Source organism: Diadema antillarum, unplaced genomic scaffold (genome assembly GCF_040938485.1).
Source record: "Diadema antillarum isolate AM-2024a unplaced genomic scaffold, OU_Dant_1.0 seq00002016_RagTag, whole genome shotgun sequence".
Lineage (NCBI taxonomy): Eukaryota > Metazoa > Echinodermata > Echinoidea > Diadematoida > Diadematidae > Diadema > Diadema antillarum.
This window is the reverse complement of record NW_027272671.1, coordinates 210,691-238,576: the sequence shown is the minus strand read 5'-3', so window position 1 is coordinate 238,576 and position 27,886 is coordinate 210,691. Positions and strand designations below refer to the sequence as shown.

Genomic DNA, 27,886 nt, shown 5'->3' with positions numbered 1-27,886 from the left:
TTTTTTGACTTTTATACTTTTCTGTGATTTCATCACGGTGAACTATAAAAATCATGGAGAGAAATCAACGTCTCGTTTTCTTTGTCATTTCGTACTATTGTTGTGTTTCAAAGCAAACCCACGGAATCAAACAATTTAAACAGTGTTTGAATAGCTGTCGTTGCCACTTCACTTCAATACATAAGCTCTAGATTACCTTCGAAATAATGCTTAAAGGGAGTGTAGTATAGGTTCCGTTGAGACCTAACATCAGATTGCTAACATTTTTGGATGAGATAATGACAAACCTCTTATGAAATAAGAAAGAGCATGTGATTCTAAGAGGAATTTAAAGTTTATTTGATGAAAATTGATTTTGAAATGACCGAGATACGCAAAATAGAGCAACCCTAATAAAGTGTGGGACCCATATGTTATTATGATCGCTCTATATTACTTTGTTTTTGGATGTCTCAGCTATTCGAAAACCAATTTTCAGCAAATACACTTTAAATTCGTCTTAGAAAGGTATGCTCTGTACTATTTCATAAGTAGTTTCTTGGTTCCTCACAAAAAGTTAAATGCCTAATCCTAGCCATCACCAATACTGTACTATCCCTTTAACCTACCCATTTTTTTTGAAACTCGAGGAATTGAAAAAAAAAGAAGAAAAGGCTGTAAACATTAGTTTCTTTGCTAAATTTCAGGCAAGGAGTTCAGGCGAATTGATGGTTTGCTTTTGTCATTTTAAATAGCTGAAGCTCTCATATTATTGAATGTACTTGCAAAAGCCATCCCTGAAAAGGATTTTTTCTTTATTTCCTATCGTCTAGCCTCTATGGTAACCACCACCCCCAAATTCCAGGTATGGACAAGGGAAGACACCCGACTTCCATGTCACTTCAAAGAGGAGCCACTCGCTGCGATCTGGGTCAAGGAGAACAGCTCACATCAGCATTTACAGATGAGGAAGGCATCATACTTCGATGGGAATTTTGTAAGCAAGGACGAACGCTTCGAAATGAACAGGAATTTTAGTCTCGTCATCACCGACTTGCAAATGGCAGATGAGGGTCGCTACCACTGCCAAATGTTGCTGGAGAATTTTGAGGTTTTCTCGAATTCCACCTTCCTGACGGTTACACGTGAGTGAAAAAAAAAATGGCATCATGTCATAATCATGAGGGGTTGGTGGAAAAAGAGATTTTACATATGATTGTCATGAGTAAAATAATTTCAGAATGTTTACTTTCAGCTTGCAAAAAGCTGAAGACAATGACATTTCGTTCAGTATGGGGAATAATCAGTCGTTCATCTGACTAGAAATAGTTCTGAGGTAGGATATAAACTTTCGATTTTAAATCGGCCTCTCTTCACAGCCGTCAGATGCAAGCGATGAAGGTAAAATGCTCCCGTTAAAACGATATTAACTAAGAAACAAAGGGACAGGACAAGATAAAAAAATACAATTTCTCAAACGTTCTTCCATAGAAAAACCAAATCACTGAATAGTATTTTTAAACAAAGAAACAACAATTTCTTGGGAGAGCTGTTAAGTAAATACGTAGATTTGTTACAAGGTTTGTACTTGAAGACTCTACATAATTATCCAAGTGAGGGTTTTGCAAAATTCTTACGGGGTTTTCATCAGGAATGAAAAAAAAAACTTGAGTAACCATGGAGTTTACTCTGTTTAATACATACGAAGCTTGGATGATGAGTTTCACGATGTAAGCAGAACATTTTGCAGTATTTGTGAAGCACGGCAAAAGAAACTGAATGAAGATGCAATTTTACTAATATCGTTCTTTACATTACCCTTTACAAATAACAGCAAGACAACATGACTATTCTGGTCTCATCATTGGACTAGTCATCGGTGTTACTGTTGCCCTTGTCACGCTGTTTTGCCTTGTTGGAAAGATCCTTCAAAAGTACTATCCGGACTACCTACCTGTGAAAGGTATTGATGATTAACATTTATCGACATCAAGAAGAATAACAATATAATTATCAAACAAATCAGTTCCATCACATTATTTTAGGCATGATTATTCTGAAACAAAGTGTTCTGCATAAATATTTTCTCACGATTTCAACATAAACATACATGATTTAAAATCAATAGGCAATGCACTATAGTGTACACGATAAACATGAATACGTCATCAGCCTTTCTACTTTTGTAACATCGCGAAAGTGAATTCTCGCACTAATAATTAATTGCAGCACTGTCATATAGGCCCCCTCTAGAGTCAACAGGTAATCCGTGCTCCCCACTTCAAAATTAAACACACACATACACACACACACACGCACGAAACGTTTTCTTATATGCTACACGTTTTTATTTACTTAGAATGTAACATTGCGAAAGTGCACGTATGCAGAAAGACCCCTCTAGAGTCAACATTTAACAAACCGTGCTCCAAATAAGAAAATGAACACAATGTAATGCATGAAAATGTTTCAACTTTGTTTCGTTTTACAGGATGTGGCTGGAATCTCTGCTGGCGGAGACCACCTAAACCAGATCCAGCTGACGTGGAAGCAGAACTGTGTATGAGAAAAGTTAACTTAACATAAAATTTGTGTCCAGAAGGTGATGGGGCACTAAAGTTTCCAATATGATGCACGCGTTATCATGATGCTCAAAGACTTTAGTACATTTCTTTATTTCTCTCTTTGTACACAAAAACGCGCTAACACACTGACACACACACACACACACTCACACACATACACACCCATATATATATATATATATATATATATATATATATTCTCTCATTTTAAGGTGTTCATTATTTCTGAATGGTAGGCTGGTGATAACACTAGGTTACCTCAGGTTACCTGAGTCTTGTGCAATGATATCCAATCACTGTTATTTCAGTACATTGTCAGAATGATAATGATAAACTGTATACTTTCATCCAGAGGACATACTTACAGGGATACCACATAAAAAACAGAATCAAGCAAAAATTTGTATATGAAAAGCATTTTAGAATATGTTGAGAGGAAGGGGTGTTTCTGGGTTTACTTCAACTGGAATTGTGTTTCTTACTTTATTTCTTTGTCAGCTTAAATGCAATTTCATGATCAAGAGAAACATTAAATTGAAATGTGAGAAATCAATGACAATCGTAACTGCACGATAAGTGCAAAACGATTTCGTAATGCTTCATTGTTCCTAACGATCTGCAAATAATTGACAGTATTTAGACTTGAATATTTTTCATCACGAAATGTTTTTTTTTTCTTTGTTTTTTTGTTCATAGTGAACAGTTTGCGGAAACAACGGGACGAGCTTCGGCAGAAAATCAGGGGTTACCAACCAGGAAAGGCACGGTATGATAAGCGTTTCGATGCACCATCGAAGGTGAACATCAGCTTCTTCGGTGAAATTGCTGCTGGCAAATCATGTCTCATCAACTCGCTCAACTTCGCGCTGAATGGTAATTGTTTGTTAATCGTTTGTTAATCGAATTTTGTCACACTTCCAAAAAAACAAAAACAAACGGGAGCGCAATGTTCTTTTTTTCATATCACGTCATCTGCGCTCATCTTGATGAGTTTTATACATTGATGTCGTACAGAAAACCTGTACTGGCATTTTTCGCTTGTGCATGGAGATCATCTATAACACTTAGGGTGATATCACAGACTATCATGTTTTCATTGAAAAATTCATATTCTGTCCCAGCATCCGTTCCAAAGTAATCAGTTCTTGGGGGCATTTCAGAAGCGTTTTGTCCGACAAACTTGTGGGACAGATTTGCCCTCATCCAGTCAGATGCAAGGATTTCAGTAGCTTATAACAGTTTGTCAGAAAAAAAAAAATGATAAAACCCTTCATGAAATGGCCCCTGCTATCCCGTGTACAACAAAAGGCACAAAAAAAAACAGTAACTAGTAAAAGGATGACAGTACATCGAATTATTGATTATTTTGATAGGCAAAATAATGCCACATTAAATATAACCTTTTTTTTTTCATCTCTTTCCCCCACCCCCCCCCCCCCCCCTCCCCCCCCCCCCCAAAAAAAAATAATAATAATGATAATCCATCGGTATAGCTGTGGTGTGCGCAGTTTATTTTTTTCTTACATCGTATGTGCTCTTGTGTAGGATTTTGGGTTAGTAGATAAGATCATAAAGCAATGTTAAACTTTAACCGATGCGGCATAGTTCACTCCGTTAGATATTACATGCAACTACGAACAGAAATATTACATTACGTGTTATAAGTCATACTTATTAGAATTGTAATTATGCTATTATTACATTTGTTTTCCTTGACATACACTTTGCCTCGAAAAAAAGCATAAAAAGAAAGAAAACGCTTGGTAACTAGGACACTCTACACCAGTCCGATATTGCTTGTACAACATCCAATACTCTTTTTCTTGTTTTCTTTACCGGGCTGCAAGGAAATGAACACGTTATTGGCTAGTGAGACATGAAGGCAAATAAATAATTAATATACTCAACCACACCAACAGAATACAGTCTTCCTTGTCTGCAACCAAGTCGCAATATAAGATGGTAGTTCAATCAGACGAACAACTTACCGACTCAGACTCATATCAACTTACCCTCTTTGTGTGTATGCCAACTGTAAGCTAAACTTCAAAGTCATGATGGTTGAAAAAGATGGAGACAAAAAGCGAGAAAGAAAGGTAAAGGGCGATCTCTCTTCCTCTTACTTAATGTACTATATCATGAGCCTTCTGTGTCCCTTTATCCACTAACAGGGAATTATTCCACCGTGACTAAAGAAGGAATACAAGAAGATGGCGGAAGGATTACCCGTCGCCGCTTCCATCACATATTAGCAGAGAGAATCGACTTGATTGACACATGTGGTATACAAGATTTCTCATCTGGCACTTTGGAACGTCTAAATGAGGAGTGCAGTAAGTACACAACTTGAAAATGAAATGATTATTCTTGAAGGCACAACTTCAATCGCAGAAAAACAAAATCCCTGTGGTACGTATAATAAATATAATCGTTACCTTAAAGTACTATAGTCAGTGAAATTATGTACTATCGCAACTGAATTAACAAAGGATTTCGTCAGCTACTGGGATTTCACTTTGCGTCTACCCCATTTTCCCATTTTCTTTTGTATCTACTTTAGTTACCAAATTCTACCAATGTGTATCATTTGTCTGTTAATAGTGCAGCGTTATTGTACTGTGCCACTGTTTCCCGCAAGATTGTATTATCTGTTCTTGTATGCCGTCCGAATCCCACGATTTTTTTTTTTTTTGATTTTGGCCACAAGGAGTCTCCGTTGCAAGTCCCCCTTTTTTAGACTTTACGGACGCTCTACATGTGTGGTTGGTCTTTTTTTTTCGTGTAAATCTTTCTACATTTATTTGTTTCATTGTACACTGTAGCTTCAGCATCACAATATTTTTGTAATATTTTACACAGGTAGTGGACTAAAGATTGTCACTAGGTACATCATGCATATCTTTCATTTCAGGAGATTTCCCACAATTGTCATGACAACGATTTAGTTGACGACATCATTATTGCTGTCTATAAGATAGTCAAGGTACAGTCCTGCCATCAAACAGGATTAGGTCTACTTACTTTATCTCTGTATTTTGCTTTTTTTTCAGATGGAATCTTCCGTGTAAATCATCTGGAAGTTGGAGTCAAAAGAAAAGAAGAAGAATGTCACTGTGCTGTGTTTGTCTATCATCCAAAGTAAGAAGTTTCCTTCTTTTTAATACCGGGTTAATACATCATTTTACATTAATTAAATATGTTTAAATTGACTGTAACAGCGTAATAAAACAGTTGGACTTGGAAAGGGGTTCTGTTGTGAGAGGATGTCAATGCAGTTGTTAACATTACTAGTGGTTGCAGATAGTAGTTTCATGATGAATAATCACATTTGATTGTGAGGTGACCTGGATACCTATAATGACATCGCCTCGCACGACGTCACTTAATATGGCACAATTCGTCACCATTTAACAAATCATTTGTTTTCTGCGACATTGTTTTGAATAATCTCTCCCGGGAGACATTATCTTTGTGGAAGAAAGTCTTGTATGACTTTGTGTTGTCAGGTCAGTTAGAATAATTTGTATCATACGATGATTATTGGAATATAACAGAAACAAGACTACAACATAAAATGCAGACGTTGCACGATTCTTTCTCCATGAATGACGGGCTACTTTGTCAATATCCCTATGCTTTTCTTCCTTTAGTTTGCATAACATAGAAACTTAACATACGACTTGGTTTTGTTACAATGACATCTTCTCATCATGAAGGTCATTTGACAGAGTCCGCGTAATATTTGATTTTTATTGAGTGAATTCAATTCATTAAAACTTTCTGCAACATGGTAAAGCAACATCTCGGTATGTACATACACGCAGAGTCTCTTACATCTTTAGTCATAAGGTTTTTCACATTATTTTGTGGCTGATAACTTAAAAGTTAAAAAACATTTTTGGAACCAAAGAGATGGCATCTGCTTTCTTCACAAAATCAGACATAATAAATTGGCTTTAGATATGAAAATATATCCTGATTTTTACCCAACCCCCCCCCCAAAAAAAAAAAATATATATATATATACTATTATTCACACGTAATTGCAATTTATCAGTTGCACATTACTTTCGATGTATAGACATTCCAATTTAAATTAACCAAATGAATTAATTCAATATTAATTAAAAAATCAAGAATGGAGACAGATATAATGGTGTATAACATCACAATGAACAAATGAAGTGCATACGTTATTGGATGCAAAATGATGTCACTGAGACAAACATAAGAGCACTGAAATGCACACGTACACAAGATTTACGGGGCTTCCGGCTTGATTTCTCTAGAGAGGTGTTCAATTGACTGACTGAATGCGCATAATTCATGTTACGCAGTCGCCATGACAATGGAGATAGCAAAAAAAAAAATACAAAGGATGTTTTGTATGTACATTTTGAGTTGTATAATTTCATTGTCTTTAAGAAAATATATAGGAACTACATTGATTGCTGAAATCCTTCTTCAATACACAAATTTATTGGCTGAAGCTTATCTTTCTTTACAGTACAGTTCTGCGTGTCTTTATATAATATTGGATGGCCTTGAGATTAATACAAGGAAATATTGGACGAGCTATGCACAAATATTGGACGAGTCGAAGACGAGTCCAATATTTTGCTTAGCGAGTCCTATATTTCCTTGTATTAATCGAAAATAGGACATCTGATATTATCATTATTATCCTACAGAGGATTTTAGCAAAGAATATTTTCACTTACCCTTTCTGTTTCAGAGTGCTGTATGGTCTCTTACTTAGCTACTGTACTTGATCCTGACATGGGGTATGGTACACTCTTCAGTGTTAGTTAATCTAGATCTACTTCATTCCCTGATAAAACAGTGATCGAATCCATGGTAGCAGTCATGTTACTGTTAGGCCGAGATCTAGCTTATTTACACCAGAATTAGATGTTCTTGTATCCGAGATCTGAGACACAAATCACGCCGCATCTTCCGTAGATCGTGAAAGATCGAATTACTCGTACTGTAGTCCTTGTCTATGGCCTACTGTACTTAGTATACACATAACGTAACATGCATGCAAATGCAAGCGGCGGTGGCCGGCTACATGTATTTGTATATCGCGCGCGGGCTATCTAGCAGTAGCGCTGAGCTGATCAATCGTCGCCTTTGTTTTCATCAAACCTAAATTTAATTTCCTGGTATGAAAGTGATATTTTGAAAAATTGTATGCAAAACAATTTCAACTAATTGATATATAAAATTTGTTTGTATAAACACAGAATTTTAGAAAAAAACGATATTTTAATTAATTCGTGATTGACCAATCACAGACGCTTTTACTTCATATTTCAGGTCATCTCGTATATATCTCAGCCAATCACGGTGCAGTTTATAAAAAACTTTGGGGAATCCCCCTCTTGCCGTCCAATATTTTGAATATTGGTCGCCTCGGCAAAAAAAATATTGGTCGAGTTCAACAAACTTTCTAAGTGGGTCGGAGGTGTTATGATGTTCGTCGACAAAATAACACTTGTATTTGGGCTCTAAAAATCCTCTGTATGGATAATAATACAAGATAGACTTAATCTGTGACCAAACTCTGAAAAGCTTCCTCCTCTTTTATAGTCGGCAGCGCCACTTTCTATTGTTTCTTTTGAGGGTTTTAATCTTTGTTACATAGTCCGTAGCAAAAGATTGGTCGCATAAAGGGAATAATCTAAGGATTGTATCTCACGTTGATACTTGGATGGAATATGTGATTTTGCACTTATCGGCTAGTATCAGATTGTCAAAGTGTGCATTTCATCTTTTCTACTTCTATCGTTTTTCTTTCCAGGCACAAATTCACTGACTGTGCTAACCCACAAAGATGATATTGCCTATCCGAAGACTGTTCGAAATCAGATATCAAGGTTCAGAGGCAAGAAGAGAATCTGGATGTTTGAGAACTACACCACTACGGATAATGAGGAGGACTTAGGAAAGGACGTGAAGTATCTGCAGTTTCTATGGTCGGCCCTGCAGATTTGTGATGAGATTATCAAATACCGCAAGGAAGCGGGTGGCTAACCCGATCGTTACGGTTAAAAGTTGATTCACACAAAAGAGTGTGAGAATATTTTCCCATGGCTTCTCATTTTCCATGTTGTTTATCATAGAGATTATTCCACGGTAATCCTCATTTAGTATTCACATCTGTTCGCTATAGCATCCAACTACAATGTATTGATTAAGTCATACGAAGAAAAGTATATTTTACCCTACCCATTGAAAAAAGAAAATCATGCTTAATATGTGTTCATGAGAATAGGTAAAGATAATTTTCAGCTATTATGTGTTTTCTCTGTCATTTCCAAACCGCTTTTTATCGTGAAATCTCTGACAGATGTTCACACAGTTGCATTTCTCTGAATCAGGGAAGAAAAATGAAACGAGACAGAATCATGTCGTACGGAGATTTATCATCACAAAAATAAAAGTCAAGTCAAATCGCAAATTTTGCCTTAAAATGGGTGAATCAACAACAAGAAAGAAACTCGACACTGAAACATGTTGTCCCTCCATAAACACGAAATCATAATAGGAAAGGTTAAAAGAATGAAAAAACAAATATCAAAATACAACGCCACCACTGTATTTGGGTCACGACTCACTCACATAAAAGGTTACTCTCAACTTATCCATGCAAAAATGACAAAGTTCTGGTAAAATCACCCGTCCCAAGACCCTTTTGTGGTTCTCTCCGGGACATCATTATCATTTTCTAGCACATTGCATGCTATACAAGCAAATAGTATTAGGAACAGGTGGTCTCATTATCGCATCACCAACACAATTGATTCAGGTACTTGAACATTAGATACGCCTTGTATGATATTCAATGTAATCTTATTGAATTCCTTTTGCAGGACTATGTGAGATCATCGTATGTCAATTTGTCTTGAAACTGATACATTGTGTGATTGGGTGGTGTATCTTTTTTAGTGCATTCGGTGTCATCAAGGAGTATACAATACACACAGCTTGTTGTTGTGTAGCGTGGATGCACTGCTGGTCGACTTTACAACTCAATATTTCTTGAAATGAAAGACCTAGAATACATTAACACAATACCATATAGTACCTTTAAGCAATCATAATCATATGCAAGCTTCCTGGGTTGTGAATACTCCTCCCCTCCCCTATCCTTATCCCATTTCACCTTCTTCAAAAATCTATTCCATGCACTTATTGATTAGACAAAGTCGATCACCTGAAAATGAAGACGCCCAGACAAGCTCAACGAGGACTATCGTGTAAATTTGATGCACGTGTAGAAAATGCAATGTTCGCGTTTGGAAATTGAATGTTCATGCATGACTTTGATTAGGCGGAAACGAAATAGAGGTTCCATAGATAAAATTGATTGCTCAGATTCTGAATTTGAGTGCCAAAATATTTTCGCGTGCGCTGTGTGAATATAGATCGATGCACATTCATGATTTAGAATCACACAAGTATGACCTTGGCAGGGAAAACCTTTATCAATTAATGCAAGCATGAATGTCTTTCCATGAGGATTCAAAATTTGCTATGCAATTCTATGTGTATTACTTTAATATGTTGAGTGTACGGGGCATCGTATTTAGTTTTTTTAATTGTTATTTGGTTCTCCTTTTTAAGGTAGGTTAGATGTTGGTATACACCCTCATTAGATTTGTGTTGTATTATCGTAGTGCACATATATCAATATCCTTTATTGTACATCTCATACATAATTATAGGTACAACTTCAAACAAGCACAGACCGTAGAGTCTTTGTTAATGTATGTGGGCACGCAACTTCAAGGTTGAATGTGTATATGACAGTCCTGTATTAGCACATATCCTTGAAAGTATGACATTGAAACCTACGTAGCTGTTTCGGACTGCCTCATATACACATTATTTCTTCCAAGTATTTGTCTTGTTAGGTTTACGATAGAGTATGCCTTCTGACAGAACATACTTCATGCCCAGTTTTGTTTCTCATGTTTTCTCTTCATGTTTTTTTTTTATGATTTCATTTATGATACGTTTAACTTGTCTATGAAGAAGAAAATAATAGCTCAGTTGTTGATTTAGTTCTTTTCTATTTATCATATAAGTTGATATTTGACATTGGATGAAACACATTATAAAATATGTTGTTGAATGTAAATCGATTATGATTAATGCATATCGATCTATAATTGCTCACGCGTTTCGATTATTTTCATCAAGTTATTGTTTGTACATTTTGGATGCCTTTTTCCACAAGGAACAAGTAAAGACTACCACTGTTTCCAATGTGAAAATTCAAGATCATCACTTTAGAAAATCATTTTCGAGGGAACAGTTTTCATGATATACCATCCTAAAAAAGTGTGAGGTTGGAAAAAATATTTTGAATGTATTACCCAAAAGAATAGTGCTTGCATAATACATTAGAAAAATAGTGAATGTCGAACAATGATTTGTGGTGACACGCCTTTGAATTCACGTATCGGTTGTAGCCTTATAGATGGGCAGGTGATATCATCGTACATGACTTATTGTACACTCTTTCTGGTTACTATGAAGTCGTGTTTGCAATGCATGTTTTCATTTCTCATACAATACTGTATTTTAACGCATATTGTAGTCTTTGGTGGGCCCAGGATACATTTCTTTCACTTTACTCGTTTTTACTTTTTTATACCTTTGTTCGATAATTCAAACTTGTGAATAAACTCTCCTTGCAAACATATTTTTTTTCGATGTCGTCTCTATAAGAACTTTAATGATTACGCATCCATGCGTTTGAAGAATTTGCAGTTGAACCTGAACAAACTTCTAAAAAAATGAACAATGCAAAAACACAGACAAACAGACACACACACACAGACACACACACATAAACATTAGTACACAGTCGCTACAATGTATAAAACAGCAGGAAATTAATAAAATATCACATTATAAATATGGTAAAACGTAACTTTAAATATTTTGTGCTTGAATACATTATATTCTTTTAAAGTGCGATAGAAGAGATTACATAATATAAAAGAGGAAAATATGTGTTATTAATGATAAAGGAAAATTGGTAAACTCAATGTTTCAAACAATCTTTCTTGTGGAGATCATCAGGCCTATGAAATCTCTTCGAGATCTATATTTTGGCCCTTTCCCTTTTACACCCCTTAAATGAAACATTGTCTCTATGCTCACGACCATTTATAGAATTAAAAGAACCGTAAGTCAAGTGAGGTTCCAAAATATAGTTATCACACATTAATACAGTAAAATGATATATCCTTAAAAATACACATAGACAAAATATTTCTTTAAATAATATTCAATGTACATGGTTAAAATTCAGAGCCGTTTTTTTATAATAACCAATATTAATGAATACTTGGACAACTAATACACCAAAAAACAGCAAATAAACAGGAACACATCAGATAAAGTTAGCTCGTTTTGTTTGCTAGTTCTAGTGATTAATAGTCAGGCGTTCATGCCGAAGGTCTTGTTCAAATACATTGAAGAAATAATTGGGTAAAGCACACACCAACGGGGAAAGAAAATGAAGTCAAATTGTCGACACTAAGCAGTCAAGGCCCACGAGCTCTATCACTAGCTAAACGACCGACATTACACAACCGGGGGGGGGGGGGGTCTTAATGTAGCTCTAAGCAGTGTTTGTTCCGTGGCCTCATTTGCCCTTAGTGCTGATCTCATGGGCCTTATTTGCCTAGTGTTGACGTAATGGACCTTATTTGCCCAGTGACGAGCTCGTGAGCATCTTTTTTGTTCTGTCTCCCGTTGAGCTCGTGGGTTGTCCGATTTGTGGACTGTATGACTCATGGGAAGCATGATTCTTTCTTTTTAGTGTCGAGAGACTGTTGGATTCGATGATGTCGAACTCTTGGGATGAACTCGTTTTTTCTGATCAGGATAAATTGTTGATACACTGTATACTTCTCATGACTAGCCCCATTGATTCTTTCAACTCACTTGATTCCCCGATATCAATCATTACTAATGCAGCATAAGGTGATAATATAGCATCAAGCTATCTCATAGACTTGGCTTGATTTTGCACCATAATATCCAGGGCATTCACTAAAAGAATTAAAATAAAATAAACATATGTTTGTTCAAAACTTAATACCATGTTTTGTAATATAATCTTTAATGGTCCTGACAGAGTCCCATGGGAATGAAATGAATTGCCCCTACCCCCTTCAAGAGATTGCAATCTCAGTCGAAGACGAGTTACATTTAATTGGTCAGTCGTGAAAGATTAATGTTGACATAAGGAAAGCTGCTCCACCATCATTGTATTGATAGTAGACAAGCTGATGAAATATTCAGCACGAAAATAAAAAAATAATAATAATCATTCTTTGAATCAATCATTGAAACAGTGCAGTCAACACAAAGCTTTTGGCGAGCTGCGAATTGTGAAACATTATAATTCAGGCAATGCATACCATCTTCCATAGAGAACTGCCAACCCATGAACATCACAAACAATGGTCTAATGATCACGGGTGTATAGTATTTCTCAAATTGTTTGCGTCCTGTAGTTCCCAGGCAAAGGGGGGAAATCAGTTGACGGGCTTTGAAAATATTCCAGTCGTCTAGCTTGTCTAATTTTGGACAAGAAGCTTATCATTTCCTTCCGGGCAAAATGGATAGAGGCTACAAGAGCGTAGTTCTGTTACTTACAGTGACGGTCTCTGTGATCTATTGTCCCACCAAAGGAGGTAAGAGTGATATTTTTTCCATGCATATTAATTACACAGTAGACGTAGACCCCATTTTATCAAAAGATATAATCGATTGTAAATTTCCTTAAAACACATCATGCTATAGACGTACCATAGAAACCAACTATTCAATCAATTATAACTCTTCATAAAACAGGGTTGACATAGGTGCTTGAGGAGTAGGCATGATATCACCAAAATGCACGAACTGAAACACCAAAGTTAAATAAAATATTCACCACAGTGATGAACGTAAGCCCTACGTTAATAGAATTATTCTCATTCGTATTCACCGTCAGACAAGGGCAATAAATAAGAGACAAGGGGACAACTTAAGCATCAAGTTGTGCATGTTTCGCTTTACCATGTCCATTTGACGAACAACAACAGCAAGACGCGTCTTAATACATCAATTTCATGAACATGATGATGCATGGATAATCGACATGAAGAATTCAGGTGTCAAGTTATCCTCTACAGTCTGTCCTTCATTTTGATTCCATTTTCAAAATATTGTTCAAATAAAGATAATCATAATGTGGGTTATATTCATGTTCATATATTAACGTCCAATGACGGTATACACCTTTTACATGGGCACAGCCATTGCTCTAAAATAATTAGCATTGAATTAGCGTCTATCTTAATCTTACTTTTCAATATGTTATGATGTTATAGTTTTGTCCCAGTTGAACAGCCATCTTGCTCTTACTCTTCAAAACATTTTGCCTTAATATTTAGGAATACCCTGACTGTAGGTTTCTAGGGGTAGTGTCAAAGCTAATAATGATAAACCATGTTGGGAGGTCGAAACTAAGAATGAAAGGAAACCAGAGACAAACGTTTGCAAGCTTGTTCTTTTGCCAGTAATGTCAATGTTTCAACCTTTTGGTCAATTATGTTAGGAACCAATTTGCATCCTCACGAAAGTCCCGAGAGTCCGAAAGAAGTGCCACTTACAAGTCAAGTCAGCTGTACGTGTCGGACTCACTCCCATTTTGATCACGTGTAAATCTTTGTGTTAGTGTGCACTATATGCATTGGAATGTAACGGATGCACCCAGTGCATAAACAAGGAAGAGTCTGCACCTTGCAACCGAACGGCGGCGTCGCGTTTTGTTCACCCGAGTCATAATATAGCATTTGGAACATAAAGATACATATTCAAACTACGAAAGCCACGTGAACTTTGATCCCCCATTTATGAGAGTATGTATGTGAATTGCAATGGGAAGCTATTATTCACAGTAACCTAGTGTGACGGTATTTGTTGACAGCATGCACCCCAAACCAAGGAGGTACTAGGCAAGCCTAGTACCTCCTTGACCAAACAGAATGAATAATAGAAATTACAAAGAGAAATCTCTGTCACGAGTACCTGTGGTAGGTCCAAAATGCAATTTGTAATCTTAATAGCCTTAGTGTATCTGCCTACAATTAGCAAATATTTTGAGCAGTACCATAGACCGTATAAAACGTATAGCATTACGGCAGTGTATATAGCTGACGATTAATGGGGTAAAGTGTACACTGTAGGTTATAGTAGGATGAGTGTAAATCTAACAAGGGAAGCTGGCATTTTGTACATTTTCAAGTATTATCCACCATCATTGTTTAGCTCACCTTATTCCATCGACAATATTGTGTGGATTCGGTTTGTAAGAGTAGAACAAGTTTCACGTTTCTATTTTCACATAATTATTACTTCAAATCCGACATCCCACATATCATCACAGGACAAATCTCAATGTAAGTTTGACAAAAGAAAATTAGGTCTGAATAAAAAATCATGTTACAATCGTAAACACGTGATAGAAGAACTGATGCTCTCAGCGAGGGATACAAGTATAGATAACAGCTTTGGCAAAATGAATAAGGAAGGGAGTAACAGTTATTGTTTCTCTGCAGCAATGTTTAGTAGCCCAGTTGAAGGTCTTCTATGAGAAAATAATAACATTTAGCCATAAACATTTCATCGCGCCAGCCCCTACTGCTGTAGGTTGAATTTCTGAATTAAAATTCGCGATTGCATATTATTTTGTGATGCGTCATTACAAAAGCCATGAAACGTCAAAACGAGTTTTTGGTTTTTTTTTTTTTTTTATTTAAAGACCAAATTAACAATAAAGACACTTTTCCTGTTTGACTAACAAACTTCAGGGGGTACTCTTCTCCCTTGTTTATCTCCTAGCCTCAGTAGTAGGCACTGTGTCAACCGTTCGGGTATGGACGAGGGAAACCATTCGACTGCCATGTTACTTCGAGGAAGAGCCATTCGCTGTACTGTGGGTCATGGAGAACAGTTCAAATCAGCAACTACAGACGAGGAAGGCGTTTTTCTTCGATGGGTACTTCATTAGCAAGAAAGGGCGTTTCGAAATGGACATGAATTTTAGTCTCGTCATCACCGACTTGCAAGTGAAAGATGAGGGCCGCTACCATTGCCAGCTTGTATTGGGAAATTTGAAGGTTTTCTCAAATTCAACCCTACTGTCTATTACCTGTGAGTGATTGATCTCCCCCCTCCCCCTCCCCCCCCCCCCCCATCATAAAAAAAATAAGAAGAAAAGGGTAGAAAATGTCTTTTGTCCGTCTAGGGTTTTGTAAGGAATCGTTTTCCCAGTCTCATTTTTGTGTGAAGCGTGTGACGTATCTGGAAAGTTCGACCGTGATGAAAGTGAGCCAGGATACCGAAATGCATTGGTGGAAATGTGATTAGTACGGATCGTGCGTGAGACGGTGATGCGACGCAGACGCTGGCTGCGCGCACGCAATACCAAACCACGGTGGCTATATTACAGAATGAAGATTAATTGGCGGGTCCATTTAACTTTCTTTCTTTTAAACAGAACCTTCATTCATGATATGTTGTAGTACCTCATATCAATATCCAGTTTCATGAATCAACAATGCTTAAACATAATCAATGCAACTTTAGTCATTTTTTTTACAAGCGAACTTGAAGTCAGACCAACGAGAAAGCGTTACTAAGTCAAAATCCTCAACTTGCTATCGATCATTTTATTGATTTACACTAAATATATTGACTTTACAAATATCTTACATCATTTTGTAAATAAAATATGCACAACACAGCCAACCTCCATGCATTTTTACAAAATCAAACATCCGTAACAAAGAAACCTGTTAGGCGCGTCTGAGGAATATCTGGTAAAATCGCAGCTTGGTTCTCAAACTGAGCAAAAACTTTGAAGGACCTTTCTCTCTCTCTCTCTCTCTCTCTCTCTCTCTCTCTCTCTTTCTTTCTCTCTCTTGCTACTCTGTCGTTCTCAAAGTGGTGTGGTACTTTTTCAATCCCCCCCCCCCGAACTGGGAGGTATTTCAACGTCTAAACAGTCTTAAAACTAAACATATGGAATGTATTTTCTACAACCTTTCATAAACACTGAACATTCAAACCCAGTCATATTTTATGCCGTAGGCTTGTTGGAGAAACTAACGCATCCATGAATTTGCATATCATTATCTTCTTTGTTTGGAGTTATCTAATTTGTGTGATGCCCAAAGCAACCTGTTCCTACCATGAACCGTGCAAGTATAACATGCATAAATGACACAAAACTGATATACACACTTTCCATCGTCTAGCCCCAGTGGTAGACACCGTTCCTACCGTTCAAGGATGGAAAGGGGAAGACATCCGACTACCATGTGACTTCCATGATGAGCCGCTCTTTGTGTATTGGGGCAAGGTGCACATTTCAAACCCTGAGCAGTCGACTGGCAAGGCATTCTTTGACGGGAATTTCGTCAGCCGTGAGGAACGCTTTGACATTGACAGGAACTTCAACCTAATCATCACTGACTTAGAAGTGGGAGATGAGGGTCTCTATCGTTGTGAATTGGTGCTTCAGAATTTCCAGATTTCCTCGAATTCCACCCTTATGACAGTTTTCTGTGAGTATTGCTTGTATCGAAGGCTCCGAGCAACTTTCAAATGATTTTTTTAACAACAATTCAGTGAAGATAACTATACAAATGCGAAAGTGTCACCATGTTCACTTGTCAGTATTGGACATTGTAAGACACGATATAATATAGCATAAAAGAAAGTTAAGAATGAATGAGGACGTTCATGGAAACAGCGCACAATGGTGATAGCAAGTGTTGTTCTAGTTCTCCATAAAGATATCGAATCAATCAGGTCTGTTACCGGTTCCATAATAGATCTGACCGGGTCTTGAGAACGTCAGTTACTGCTCTCCGTGCACCTATGTTGTCAGTGAGTGGCAATCTGTTGGCGGCAATTAGGTGGTGATCTCTCTCATTAAAAAAAAAAAAAAAAAAAAATATATATATATATATATATATATATATATATGTGACCCTGCATCTCAAAACAAACAAAAAGTCGCCAGACATGAATTTTTAGTTAAGACCATATTCTGAAAGAGCAGACTTTAAGCTTTAAAATGATGTATAACTCAAATCAAATAGACTCTCCTAACCTATCTAAATATAAGAAAGAAAGCACAAAGTCAAGAAAAGTGTGAACTGAGAAAAGAGGCTCTGAAGTACAGTGTCTATTCAAGCGCTTAATCTTTACCAAACCGTGCTGGCTGTGCGATGAATGGGACGAAAAACAGGAATTAAACCACCAGAGTAACAACAATGAAGGGATTATCAAATTAAACTTAAATTAGGCATGCCTTATCAACACATCCTGTCCATAATCAATGCCAACTTTCAAAGCAGTAACACTATCCTTTCAAAAGTTATTAGAGTTGAAAGTGAAGAGTGTGGACAAGGTTTTTCAGAAATGAAAAAAAGGATTCTAAAGACACACCTAATCACACTATTCTACCCCAAAAAAAAAAATTGAGATAAACTGCTAAAAAACACACTTTCCTGCCTGTTTTATGATACCAAATTTTAGCATAATGTAAAATAAGACCTGCTCTTTCAGAAAATATGAAAAAGTCAAGTTCGGCTAGGTTGACCCATTTCACTTATTTTCAGTCTTCACGCAAAATCAGTGTGTGCGACTTTATGTTCGTTTTGAGGTGCACGGTCACACACACACACACACACACACACACACACACATATATATATATACCTCCTCAACTTCTCTATATCGAGGAATGATATATTATCCTATTTTTCCAGAATAAAAATAATGAATATTCTCTTGGCTGGAGATGTTTATGACAATAGATGGACTGATACGACCTTCCGATCTTGCAACCTGAAACTCTTCTCAAACTTCTCAACGGGATCATTCATTTTAGTATGGTCTTCAGCATCTAGGAATCATTCAGATAGTATGCTGACCAGTCCGACTTTATATACGTCAGAAGTAGTCGTGAAGCGTTCTTTTCCATGAGGGGTGGCAACAATATTAGTGCTTCAAACTTGACATCACGTGGATAGACGCAAACCCGACTTACCTTCCATGTGACCTAATTAGTATTGGCGACAAGCTTGTTAAATCATGAAGAATAGAATACCAGAAGCTAGCAATTAAAGATTATGAAACTCAATTTTATCTAAAAAGATAAGTGTGTGTACTTACAAAAGTGTCCTTCTTGTTACTGACCCCATGTTGAAAAGCTTCAAAAATACTGTGAGCACGATCAATCCTGTTTTGAGATTATAGCTTATTAAACACACCCCTGATAAAGCGCATTCGACAGACAGATATCAGTGGGTCAGCTTGTTTACTTGAATATTTCTTTATTGATAAAATTACCAGTCTGTCTTCAACAGCCGTGGTTTTTCATCATTTTTTTATTTCCGTCTAAAAAGTTATAAATCCTTAGCGTTATAGAAATGCAACTGCAGCTTAAGTTTTTGTCTAAAAATACAATTCAATGTGTTTTCTAAATAAGAATTTCTTTTTTCTATGTCGTGTTGTAGGTATCTGGTGAATTTGTATGATTTTTTTTATTTAGAAATTCTGTAGATATTCATGTTTGGAATGTTTGTGTGTACTCCATCATATCTTCCTACCCCTCCCCCAATTTTATTATGGACTTTAGTAGTCCAGTAGCATGCCTTGCTGGTGACGTATTTGGTGACCACATAGAACAAATCTTTGAAAAAGAAGAGTTGTTAGTAATTGTTAGATGGCAAATAATTATTCTCCAGATAAGCATGTTATTTCTTGTTTCCCTAGCAATGGCATCAACACATGAAATCGAGGAATGCGTCGATAGAAGCGAGGCAAATCCAAGCCGGTGTACCTACCAAACTCCCTCCCTCACTTCTTCCTTTGACCTTACGTGCGTCGTACGTGGATTCAAGCCTAACGTTTCAATGCTGTGGATCGAGGAGACAGGTAAAGGAATATATTCTGTTGTTTCGCAGCAGACAAGACTTTCTGATAACGCATATGAAAGGTTCGAGGCAATCACTGTTTCAGTCAAACACGGGACGGAGCAAACCTTCATATGCATGGCTACTGGAGACTCACTGAATGGAACGTCTTCCGCAGAAATCACCGTTCTACCTATTTCAGGTTTATTAAACTTCGTCACTCTTTTGTTTTTCTTTCCAAAAGATATGGCGCCAATACAAAATTGTTTTTCATGATCAAGTAAAAATCTTTAAACACATGTTGTGATTTTAATTTTATTCTGGGGTTTATTGTAATTAACCATCACAGACCCTGCATCACAAAACCAACAAAAAGTCGCCAGACATGGATGTTTAGTTGAGGACAGATTCTTGAAGAGCAGACTCTAAGCTTTAAAATTGTGTGTAACTCATGTCTAAATGCTAGAATAAGTGTGCACACTCTGGGAAAGTGCGAACTGAGAAAAGAGGCTGTGAAATACAGGGTCTATTCAAGCGCTTAATCTTTACAGAGTCGTGCTAGCTGTGCAATGTAAGGGACAAAACACGGATGTAAACCAACAACAATAGGCGTTTTCACATCAGCCCGATGTTTCGAAATAGCGCGCTATTTGATAATGTGAACACAAATTAACGCGCTAATTGTATCGGTCTGATCGAGAAAATTTCTCGAGTCCAACTCGGGAAATTTCTGAAATAGCGGGATAGTAGCGCGCTATTTGATAATGTGAAAACGACTCGAGAAATTAGCGTGATGCATCCCATTATGCCTAGCGTGCGTCACCCAATCGATCGAGGCAAACTGCACACAAATCACGATGAATTTTTGAGAGGGCACACACATTGCCTATGATGTTTGCACATACTTAGCTGTCGAATTAGCTCGACAAAAATTCGGGCTGATTCTCTTCGGGCTGATGTGAATAAGAAATAAAATAGCGCGCTAAATCGCAATCGCGAAAAATTTCTCGAGCTTGGATTTTTATCGGGCTGATGTGAAAACGCCTAGTGAAGAGATTATCAGATTAAGCTGAAGTTGAGCATGTCGACTTACCACATTTTCTATCCATGATTAATGCTAACTCAAGATTGATTCGGTTGACCCATTTCACCTTTTGTTTAGTCCTCAGTTGAAATCAAGGGGTGCGACGCTTTGTTAGTTTTGTGATGCACGGTCACAAATGCTCACACACACGCACACACATATGTATTCATATGCAAATAAGTATAAAATGCTATTGTTTACTCAACACAATCAAGCAAGCTTCTTTTCTATTTAACAATACATGCGAAAAACAGTGAAAACGGTACACCTTACCTTCATCGTTCAGAGTCTTTTTTTTTTCAACAGTGCACATTCTTACGATGTGTATTCCGATAATCCGTTGTGTGGCCTGCATCACTAAAACCAAGAAAAAGCCGCCAGACATGGATTTTTAGTTACGGGCAAAATAATTCTATGATGTTCAACTCGATTCATATGGATTTTCCTAACATGTCTAAATATAAGATAAACTCACACGCGTTGTAAAATTGTGTATAAATGAGATAAGAGACTCGTATGTGACGAGGTTGTTAAAATTAAGCTGAAATTAATCTTGCTATATTGGCTCGTTCTGTCCATGACTAACACAAACTTTCAAAGCAATAGGACCCTATATTTCAAAAAATTTGGTGATTGTTTAAATGGCTTTTTACGATATGAAAAGGGGACTCCAAGACAAACCTAATCACACTACAAAATTCTACAAAGTATACAGAGGTTTTAGAAAAAAAATGCTAACAACACAATTTCCTTTTATGATCCCAATCTTAAGAATAATGTACAAGAGGAATTCCTCTATTAGAAGGTACGAAAAGCCTAAGATTCACTGAATTAACACATTTAACCTATATTGAGTCCTTACGCAAAATCAGTGAGTACGACTTTTCTTGTTTGTTTGTTTTTTGTTTTTTTTTTTTTGGGGGGGGGCAAATTCACATATTATTCCAAATTGTTTTTTTCGGCTTTGAAAAAAAAAAGATATTGTGATGTTGCCAAGACACCTCTCTCCCTCACTCTCTCTCTCTCTCTCACACTCTCTACAAATAATTTCTTGCAAATTTAACGGAGATGATTACATGTTTGATTGTTTCCACGTCATATTTCAGGGAAACGTGGCAATTTAGGTCTTGTCATTGGACTCGTCATTGGTATATCTGTTTGCTTTTTCATCGCATTTCTCCTCGTTGGAAAATGTCTTCAGAAACACTATCCGGACTACCTACCACAAAAAAGTATCGCGATTCGATTTTTGTTAATCCATACTTAATGTAACCTAAACAATGAAGGTGGTAAGATGCCTGTTCTCTGGCCTACCCTTTTAAAGGTCGTATGAGTTATTATGATATAACTTGCTCTTCATGTCACTTCAGAATGAAAGCTTCATAACGTATACCATAGAATTCACAACTATGAGTGAAGGAATGTGTAACGTTACGATGGTAAATTTTAACATAATAAAATTATATAATATTATCAAGTACGGGCAAATAAGTAGTTAGAGTGTCCAACATATCAAACATTATAAAATGATACACACAAGAACAATTTCATTTTTTTTTCAATTGTTGTTGATGTCATGTTTCAAAGGATGTGGATGGAATCCTTGCTGGCGGAGAATATACAAAGAAGAAGAGGAACTCTTACCCGGTATAAAAAAAAAAAGTTTACACAATGGTATAACGTCTCTTATGATAAGATAGAGACAATCATAGTCCAAGATTATTTCTATAACCATTATTTCCCTTTCTCCCGAAAAGAATAGTGATGTGATTCACAACACCTTTTGAAAGCCAATCAAAGGTGAACATCGGTTTGTTCGGTGAAAGTGGTGCTGGCAGATCGTGTTTCATCAACTCGCTGAAGCGTGCTCTCGCTGGTAAAAGATATTCATTTTGCTGCTTTTTGAGGGGTAAAGATGTATTTTTTTTTTTCATCTCATTTTGGAGTGACGTCAGGGATCACTCCAAAATCTTCGAGTGATCCCTGACGTCACTCCAAAATGAGTGAAAATTAGCATTTTCACTCAAAATTCACTCCAATTTCACTCGAAATTCACTCTTTTTTGTATTCACTCTTTTTAGAGTGAAAATTTTCACTCGATTTTTTTTAGAGAGTACAAAAAACAAAACAAAACAAACAAACAAACAAACAAACAAAAACATCCAAAGAGCTAGGTAACAGCGATTCATGCGGCCGACGAACTGGACTTATTGAATAACATGAGTCGTACACCCATGAGTCGTACAGCCCTCGAGTCACATACCTAGACACGTATATCAGGCCCACGAGCAATGTGACGAGGAACATTTTAGGCAGAGGTTTACCAGTTCGTTGACCGTTTATAGCTAGAGAGCCTTTTTACATAATGTCGTGCTCGTGGACCTCTTTTTTATTGAGTGTGTAGCTCATAGACTGTATGACTTGTGAGCTGTGTAACTCGTGGACTGTATGAGTCCTGCGACTGTCTAGCTTGTGATGCGCACCCCCCCAAAAAAAATGTGCCACTGTCAGTGTGTGCATCGTTATTATTACTATAATACTTTCCACGCAGTCACCGTCAATATGTGAGAGCTTTTACACTACCACATCCTATCAACAAACAGTTTTTTTTAATAACTAGTATGATTATGTCAAGTGTGTCAAAGATAAACTTTTTCAAAAGGCTGGTCAATTTGTGCAGTGACGTCCGCTTCTCACACTCTTCTGTCGTATTTTTGCATTGATTTTTCACTTCACGAGTGAAGAAGAGCTTGTAAACAAACTGTTGAAGAGCTATCACTTCGAAAACAATCCTTGGTTAAAGAAAAAGAAGAAAAGAGAAAGTCTGCAAAGGACTTTAGTTTGTTAGTATTACAAATCAGTTGCTCCAAATTGATGGTGAGATGACGGTCAGTATAAATGTAGCCGTCAAATCTGAAATCTTAAACAATTATATTTTGCGAATTCGTTGTATGTCGTATAAATTTCAAAATAAATACACAAATTGCGATAGATATAATGATGTGTTTAACAATCAAAATGATAATTTTCTTTCTTTTCTTCTCTGTCTTTTTTGTTTCCAGATGGCATATTTTCAGTTAATAATATGACCCTTGTCAAAAGAAAGGATGCAATGTGTCATTGCGCTGTGTATGTTTATCATCACAGGTGAGAGATTAATTGCAGATCATGTTTCCAGATATTTTTAATAATGCAGTCTCCCTTTCTAAGCAAATATTCATAATTACCACCTATATGACAGATATTCAGATATTCGTTTGGCCACATACTAGTGTTGATGATATGACCACAAACCAACATAAAATGAAAATGCATTATATGCATTGCATAGGCCCTTTCAGTGACATAATCAATCCCTTACAGCAATCCCCTACTTTTAGCAAGAAACTTGAGATTTGGTGCAATTTCGATGTCACCATAGGGAGATGGTAAGGAGATACCCCTCCCTCATTATACACTCAGACGATTTTGCTAGATAGGTGGAATTCATCCAAACCTTTCTAAGAACTCTGTTGTCACACTTTCCAACAATAATACCATAAAAGCCGAGAGGAAAATAGCAAAATGTAATAACAAACATCTATTTATAAGGACTACAGTAAGGGTGTTTTTTTTTTTTTTTTGGTTTTTCTTACACGTTTCTATTCATACTAACAATTGTAAGTGTTTTGATTTGGCGAGAATAATACTTTCCTTGATTCACAAGACGGTTCTTTTCTGCTTTAAAATGAGAAGTACGTTTTTGCGAGTTTTCGAGGCAACATTATGGAGCAGCTAAAAATTGTTGTTAGCAGGGGAGTGAAATGAATAGACCTACTATAGTGTTTAAGAAGTACCGGTCGATCCTTGTCGTATATGCCCTACGGTCTAGTGGGAGAAATATATTTTTAATGCAGTCCAAGGTTATCATATTTTGGAGACGTTCTCGAGTTTATGATCGAGGAGGCGAAAAGGTATTTTTTTGAGACGAGTTATTTCTTTTATAGGTCATTCAATTCGTTTTCTTCCAGATCCCAAATGTATATTTCCTTTTATTTGACATGTTTGAAGACAAAGAAACAAGATACAACATATCAAATGTAAACTTATTGGAATAATAAAAAAAAAGATCAAATCAATATCAAATGATCTCTTGATACTGTCAGGCCAGGCACCGGAGAAGACGCGATGAGGTTCATCGAAAAATTTTGTCGTTTGATGGCGCTGTTTCCAACCCGTAAGTACATAGTATCCTACACATCATCAGCCATGTATCTCAGAATCCATGCTTGACGAAATAGTTAATGTGGTCTAGATTAATATTGCCAAACTGATCTTATTCCAATAACTACTGATTGTATTCATATTAATCAAGTTATCATGGTCCACTTCGCAATAGAACCAAGAGAAAAACATGGTTCAACTGCTAAAGCAAAATAACCGGAATAAGAAATTTGCATAACGCTCATAGTCAAGGTCCAGGAATCTCTCCAGGATAATGCTGTCTTCTTTACCAAATGCTGAGTAAGTGTAGAATAAAGTGTTCAGCTATTTTTTTTTTTGTGATACGCACTTTTGCAGTCTTTTTTCACGATATAATGTGTTTTCAGATGACACTAACTTAAAAAGAAAACGAACATGAGCTCTTTTATATTTCAACTTAATTTGAAGAGCTTCATGTGACCTTCGAGACAAAATGAGTGCCGTGGAGACTGTTTTCATTCAGTTCGTGATTGTAGAAGGTTGATAAATATTGTAATACAGTGCAGTGTTCACAAGCTTACAGAAACAGACAGTTCATTCGAGAAGAACCCTTTTAACTTTCCGACATCTAATCACCTCAGAACTATGCATAATCGCGTTTACCAGCACGAGTTTATCGTTACATGGTGTCAAAGACGCTTGTGTTCCTTTGACGTTATAGTTACATTTCATTTCTGTCTCAGAACTGTTTTACGCCACTTGACTTAAGGCTATTTGATTACTGATTCCCTAAACTAGCCAATATTTTGTGAATAGTATCCCATGGGTCTCCACCACCGAGAGAAATGCCACTCCATCAGACATCAACTCTATGATTTTAAAACGATAAATCTTATGCTTTAAAAGTTGTATTTTTTATGTGTGTGTGTGTTTCTAGGTACACCATCGTTAATTGTAATAACGCACAAGAATGAATATGAAGATGCAGAGGCTGTTCGTCGGGAAATGATAACAGTCACAGGCTGGCGGAGAGAACTTATCTGGATTTTTGACAACTACACCCCAGAAAATAAGGAGGAAGACATTGAAAAAGATATTGCGTATCTACAATTCCTCTGGTTGGCCCTGAGGGGTTGCGACATTAATATCCTTTATTGCTCGTAAATGACGTAATCTCTCATAGTAATAATGTTATTTCTAACATTATTTAAAAACAAAACAAAGGAACAAAATCATATTTTCTTAGAAATCTGTTTACAAAGTGCGTATATTATATCTGTATGTAATTAAGCCGATTTCATTTTTTCCATGCTCATAATATATTGGCACGTAAAAATGAAAATATCTATCTTATGGGTGATTATAATATTGATATTTTACCCTCTAAATTAAATAACAGTTTTAAAGAGGACGGCTAGTAACTGATCAGTGGGAATTAGTGGGAATGCTTGGGAGTGATTGTTCCAATCCTTGTGGGATTCATTCAAGAGTACATTAAAATGTTTATCGTTGTGTGAAATTATTTGATTCAGAATGGTCTCATATTCAAGTAATGTGCAGTTTAATGCTTCCAGGTTAGCATGCCTGTAGGCTTACAGTGACGGGGCGATCGTTACCGGGCAGTTCACGATCGCCCCGTCACTGTACAGGCATTGATCAAATACAACCTCACTTTGGAAGGTAATTAAGGATCTTTTGAAAAAAGAACACACTACCTGTTCTAAAATTAATGAAAATGGATATGAAATTGCGGCCCCAAATGTGATTGCTATTTCTTTTCAAATTTAGAATCTTCTAGGAATATAATCGACAGTAATTTTATGCAGTATCACTTCGTAATTCTCTTTTTTTTTTCTCACCAACTTCATATTATGAAATAGTTAGCATTGTAAAACATCTCAAATCCAACAAGTCTTCAGGTTACGATGGCTAAAGTGTTTATTTCTTTAAACAAATTATTTATTAATCGCACTCCCACTAGTACGCATGCTCCACTTCTCTCTCAATTCAGGCCGCTGCCCAAACTCACTTGAAATTGCAAAGTGATTCCCACCCATAAAAAAGACGATCAAACACAACTAAAAAAATATCGCCCAATATTCCTACTTTCAAGCATACCACATATTTTTTTGGAGAAAATTGATTGTAAAAGATCTTGGGTTTTTTTTTTTATAATGAAAATGAAATTCTTATTCCGAATTAATTCGGATTCATTAAAAAAAAAAATCATTCTCCAGTTTCCGCCATTATTCACCTTTGTGACAAAATAGTTGAAGCTTGTATCAATAAGGAACATATCATTAGGATTTTTTAATGACCTGAGTATTCAGGTATTTGATATATTGATCACAAAATTCTCATTCGAAAATTAAAACATCATGGCGTTCAATGAATACATTTGTTATGGTTCACCGATTATTCATCTAACCGTGACCAATACGTTGATTTTGATTCATGTTCCTCCCGGACATTAAAAAAATTGTGGAGTACCACAAAGGTCTATCTTAGGCCCTTCTTTATTTCTCAACTATGTTAGTAATACAGTTGTATAACCAATGTTTCACCAATTTTAACGTTCATTTTGTTCGCAGACGATACAAATTATATGTTATCCACATAGAGATCCACAGATACTTATCAGCACACTTAATTTTGAATTGTGAAAAGCTTCTTCTTGGTTTAAATGCAATAGATTATCTGTGAATACTGATTAAACTAATTTCATACAATAATTTCGTAAGTTCATTCTTGTGATATTGAATGTAATTTATACATTGATGGGTTACCCCCTGTAGAAAAAAAGTCTACCAATTTTTTCGTGCAATTATTTATGCTAATCTTACCTGGAATAAATATATAAACAATAAAATTAGTATTATATCGAGAAACATACTGGAATATGCTATGGGCATATTCTAACAAGACAGTTCACCTTGCACAAACTCACATTATCTTGCAAACTGTGTAATATGTGACCGTGCACCTCAAAACGAACATAAAGTCGCATACACTGATTTTGCGTGAGGACTGAAAATAAGTGAAATGGGTCAACC

At 36.4% G+C, this 27,886-nt stretch overlaps 1 protein-coding gene and 1 long non-coding RNA gene across 2 annotated transcripts in view; both read left to right on the top strand.

Annotated features, from left to right (window-relative positions):
- Positions 1-27,886, top strand: part of LOC139713619 (uncharacterized) — a 73,902-nt gene that overhangs the window by 6,867 nt on the left and 39,149 nt on the right. The window contains exons 2-3 of the mRNA XM_071625325.1: positions 813-1,124; positions 1,814-1,942. Coding sequence (XP_071481426.1) covers positions 818-1,124; positions 1,814-1,942 — 436 coding nt within the window. The 5' untranslated portion in view covers positions 813-817. The remainder of the gene's footprint in view (positions 1-812; positions 1,125-1,813; positions 1,943-27,886) is intronic.
- LOC139713616 (uncharacterized) lies at positions 3,304-5,907 on the top strand. Its single transcript, XR_011709648.1, has 3 exons — positions 3,304-3,437; positions 4,736-4,897; positions 5,615-5,907. It is a non-coding gene; the product is annotated as an uncharacterized lncRNA (long non-coding RNA).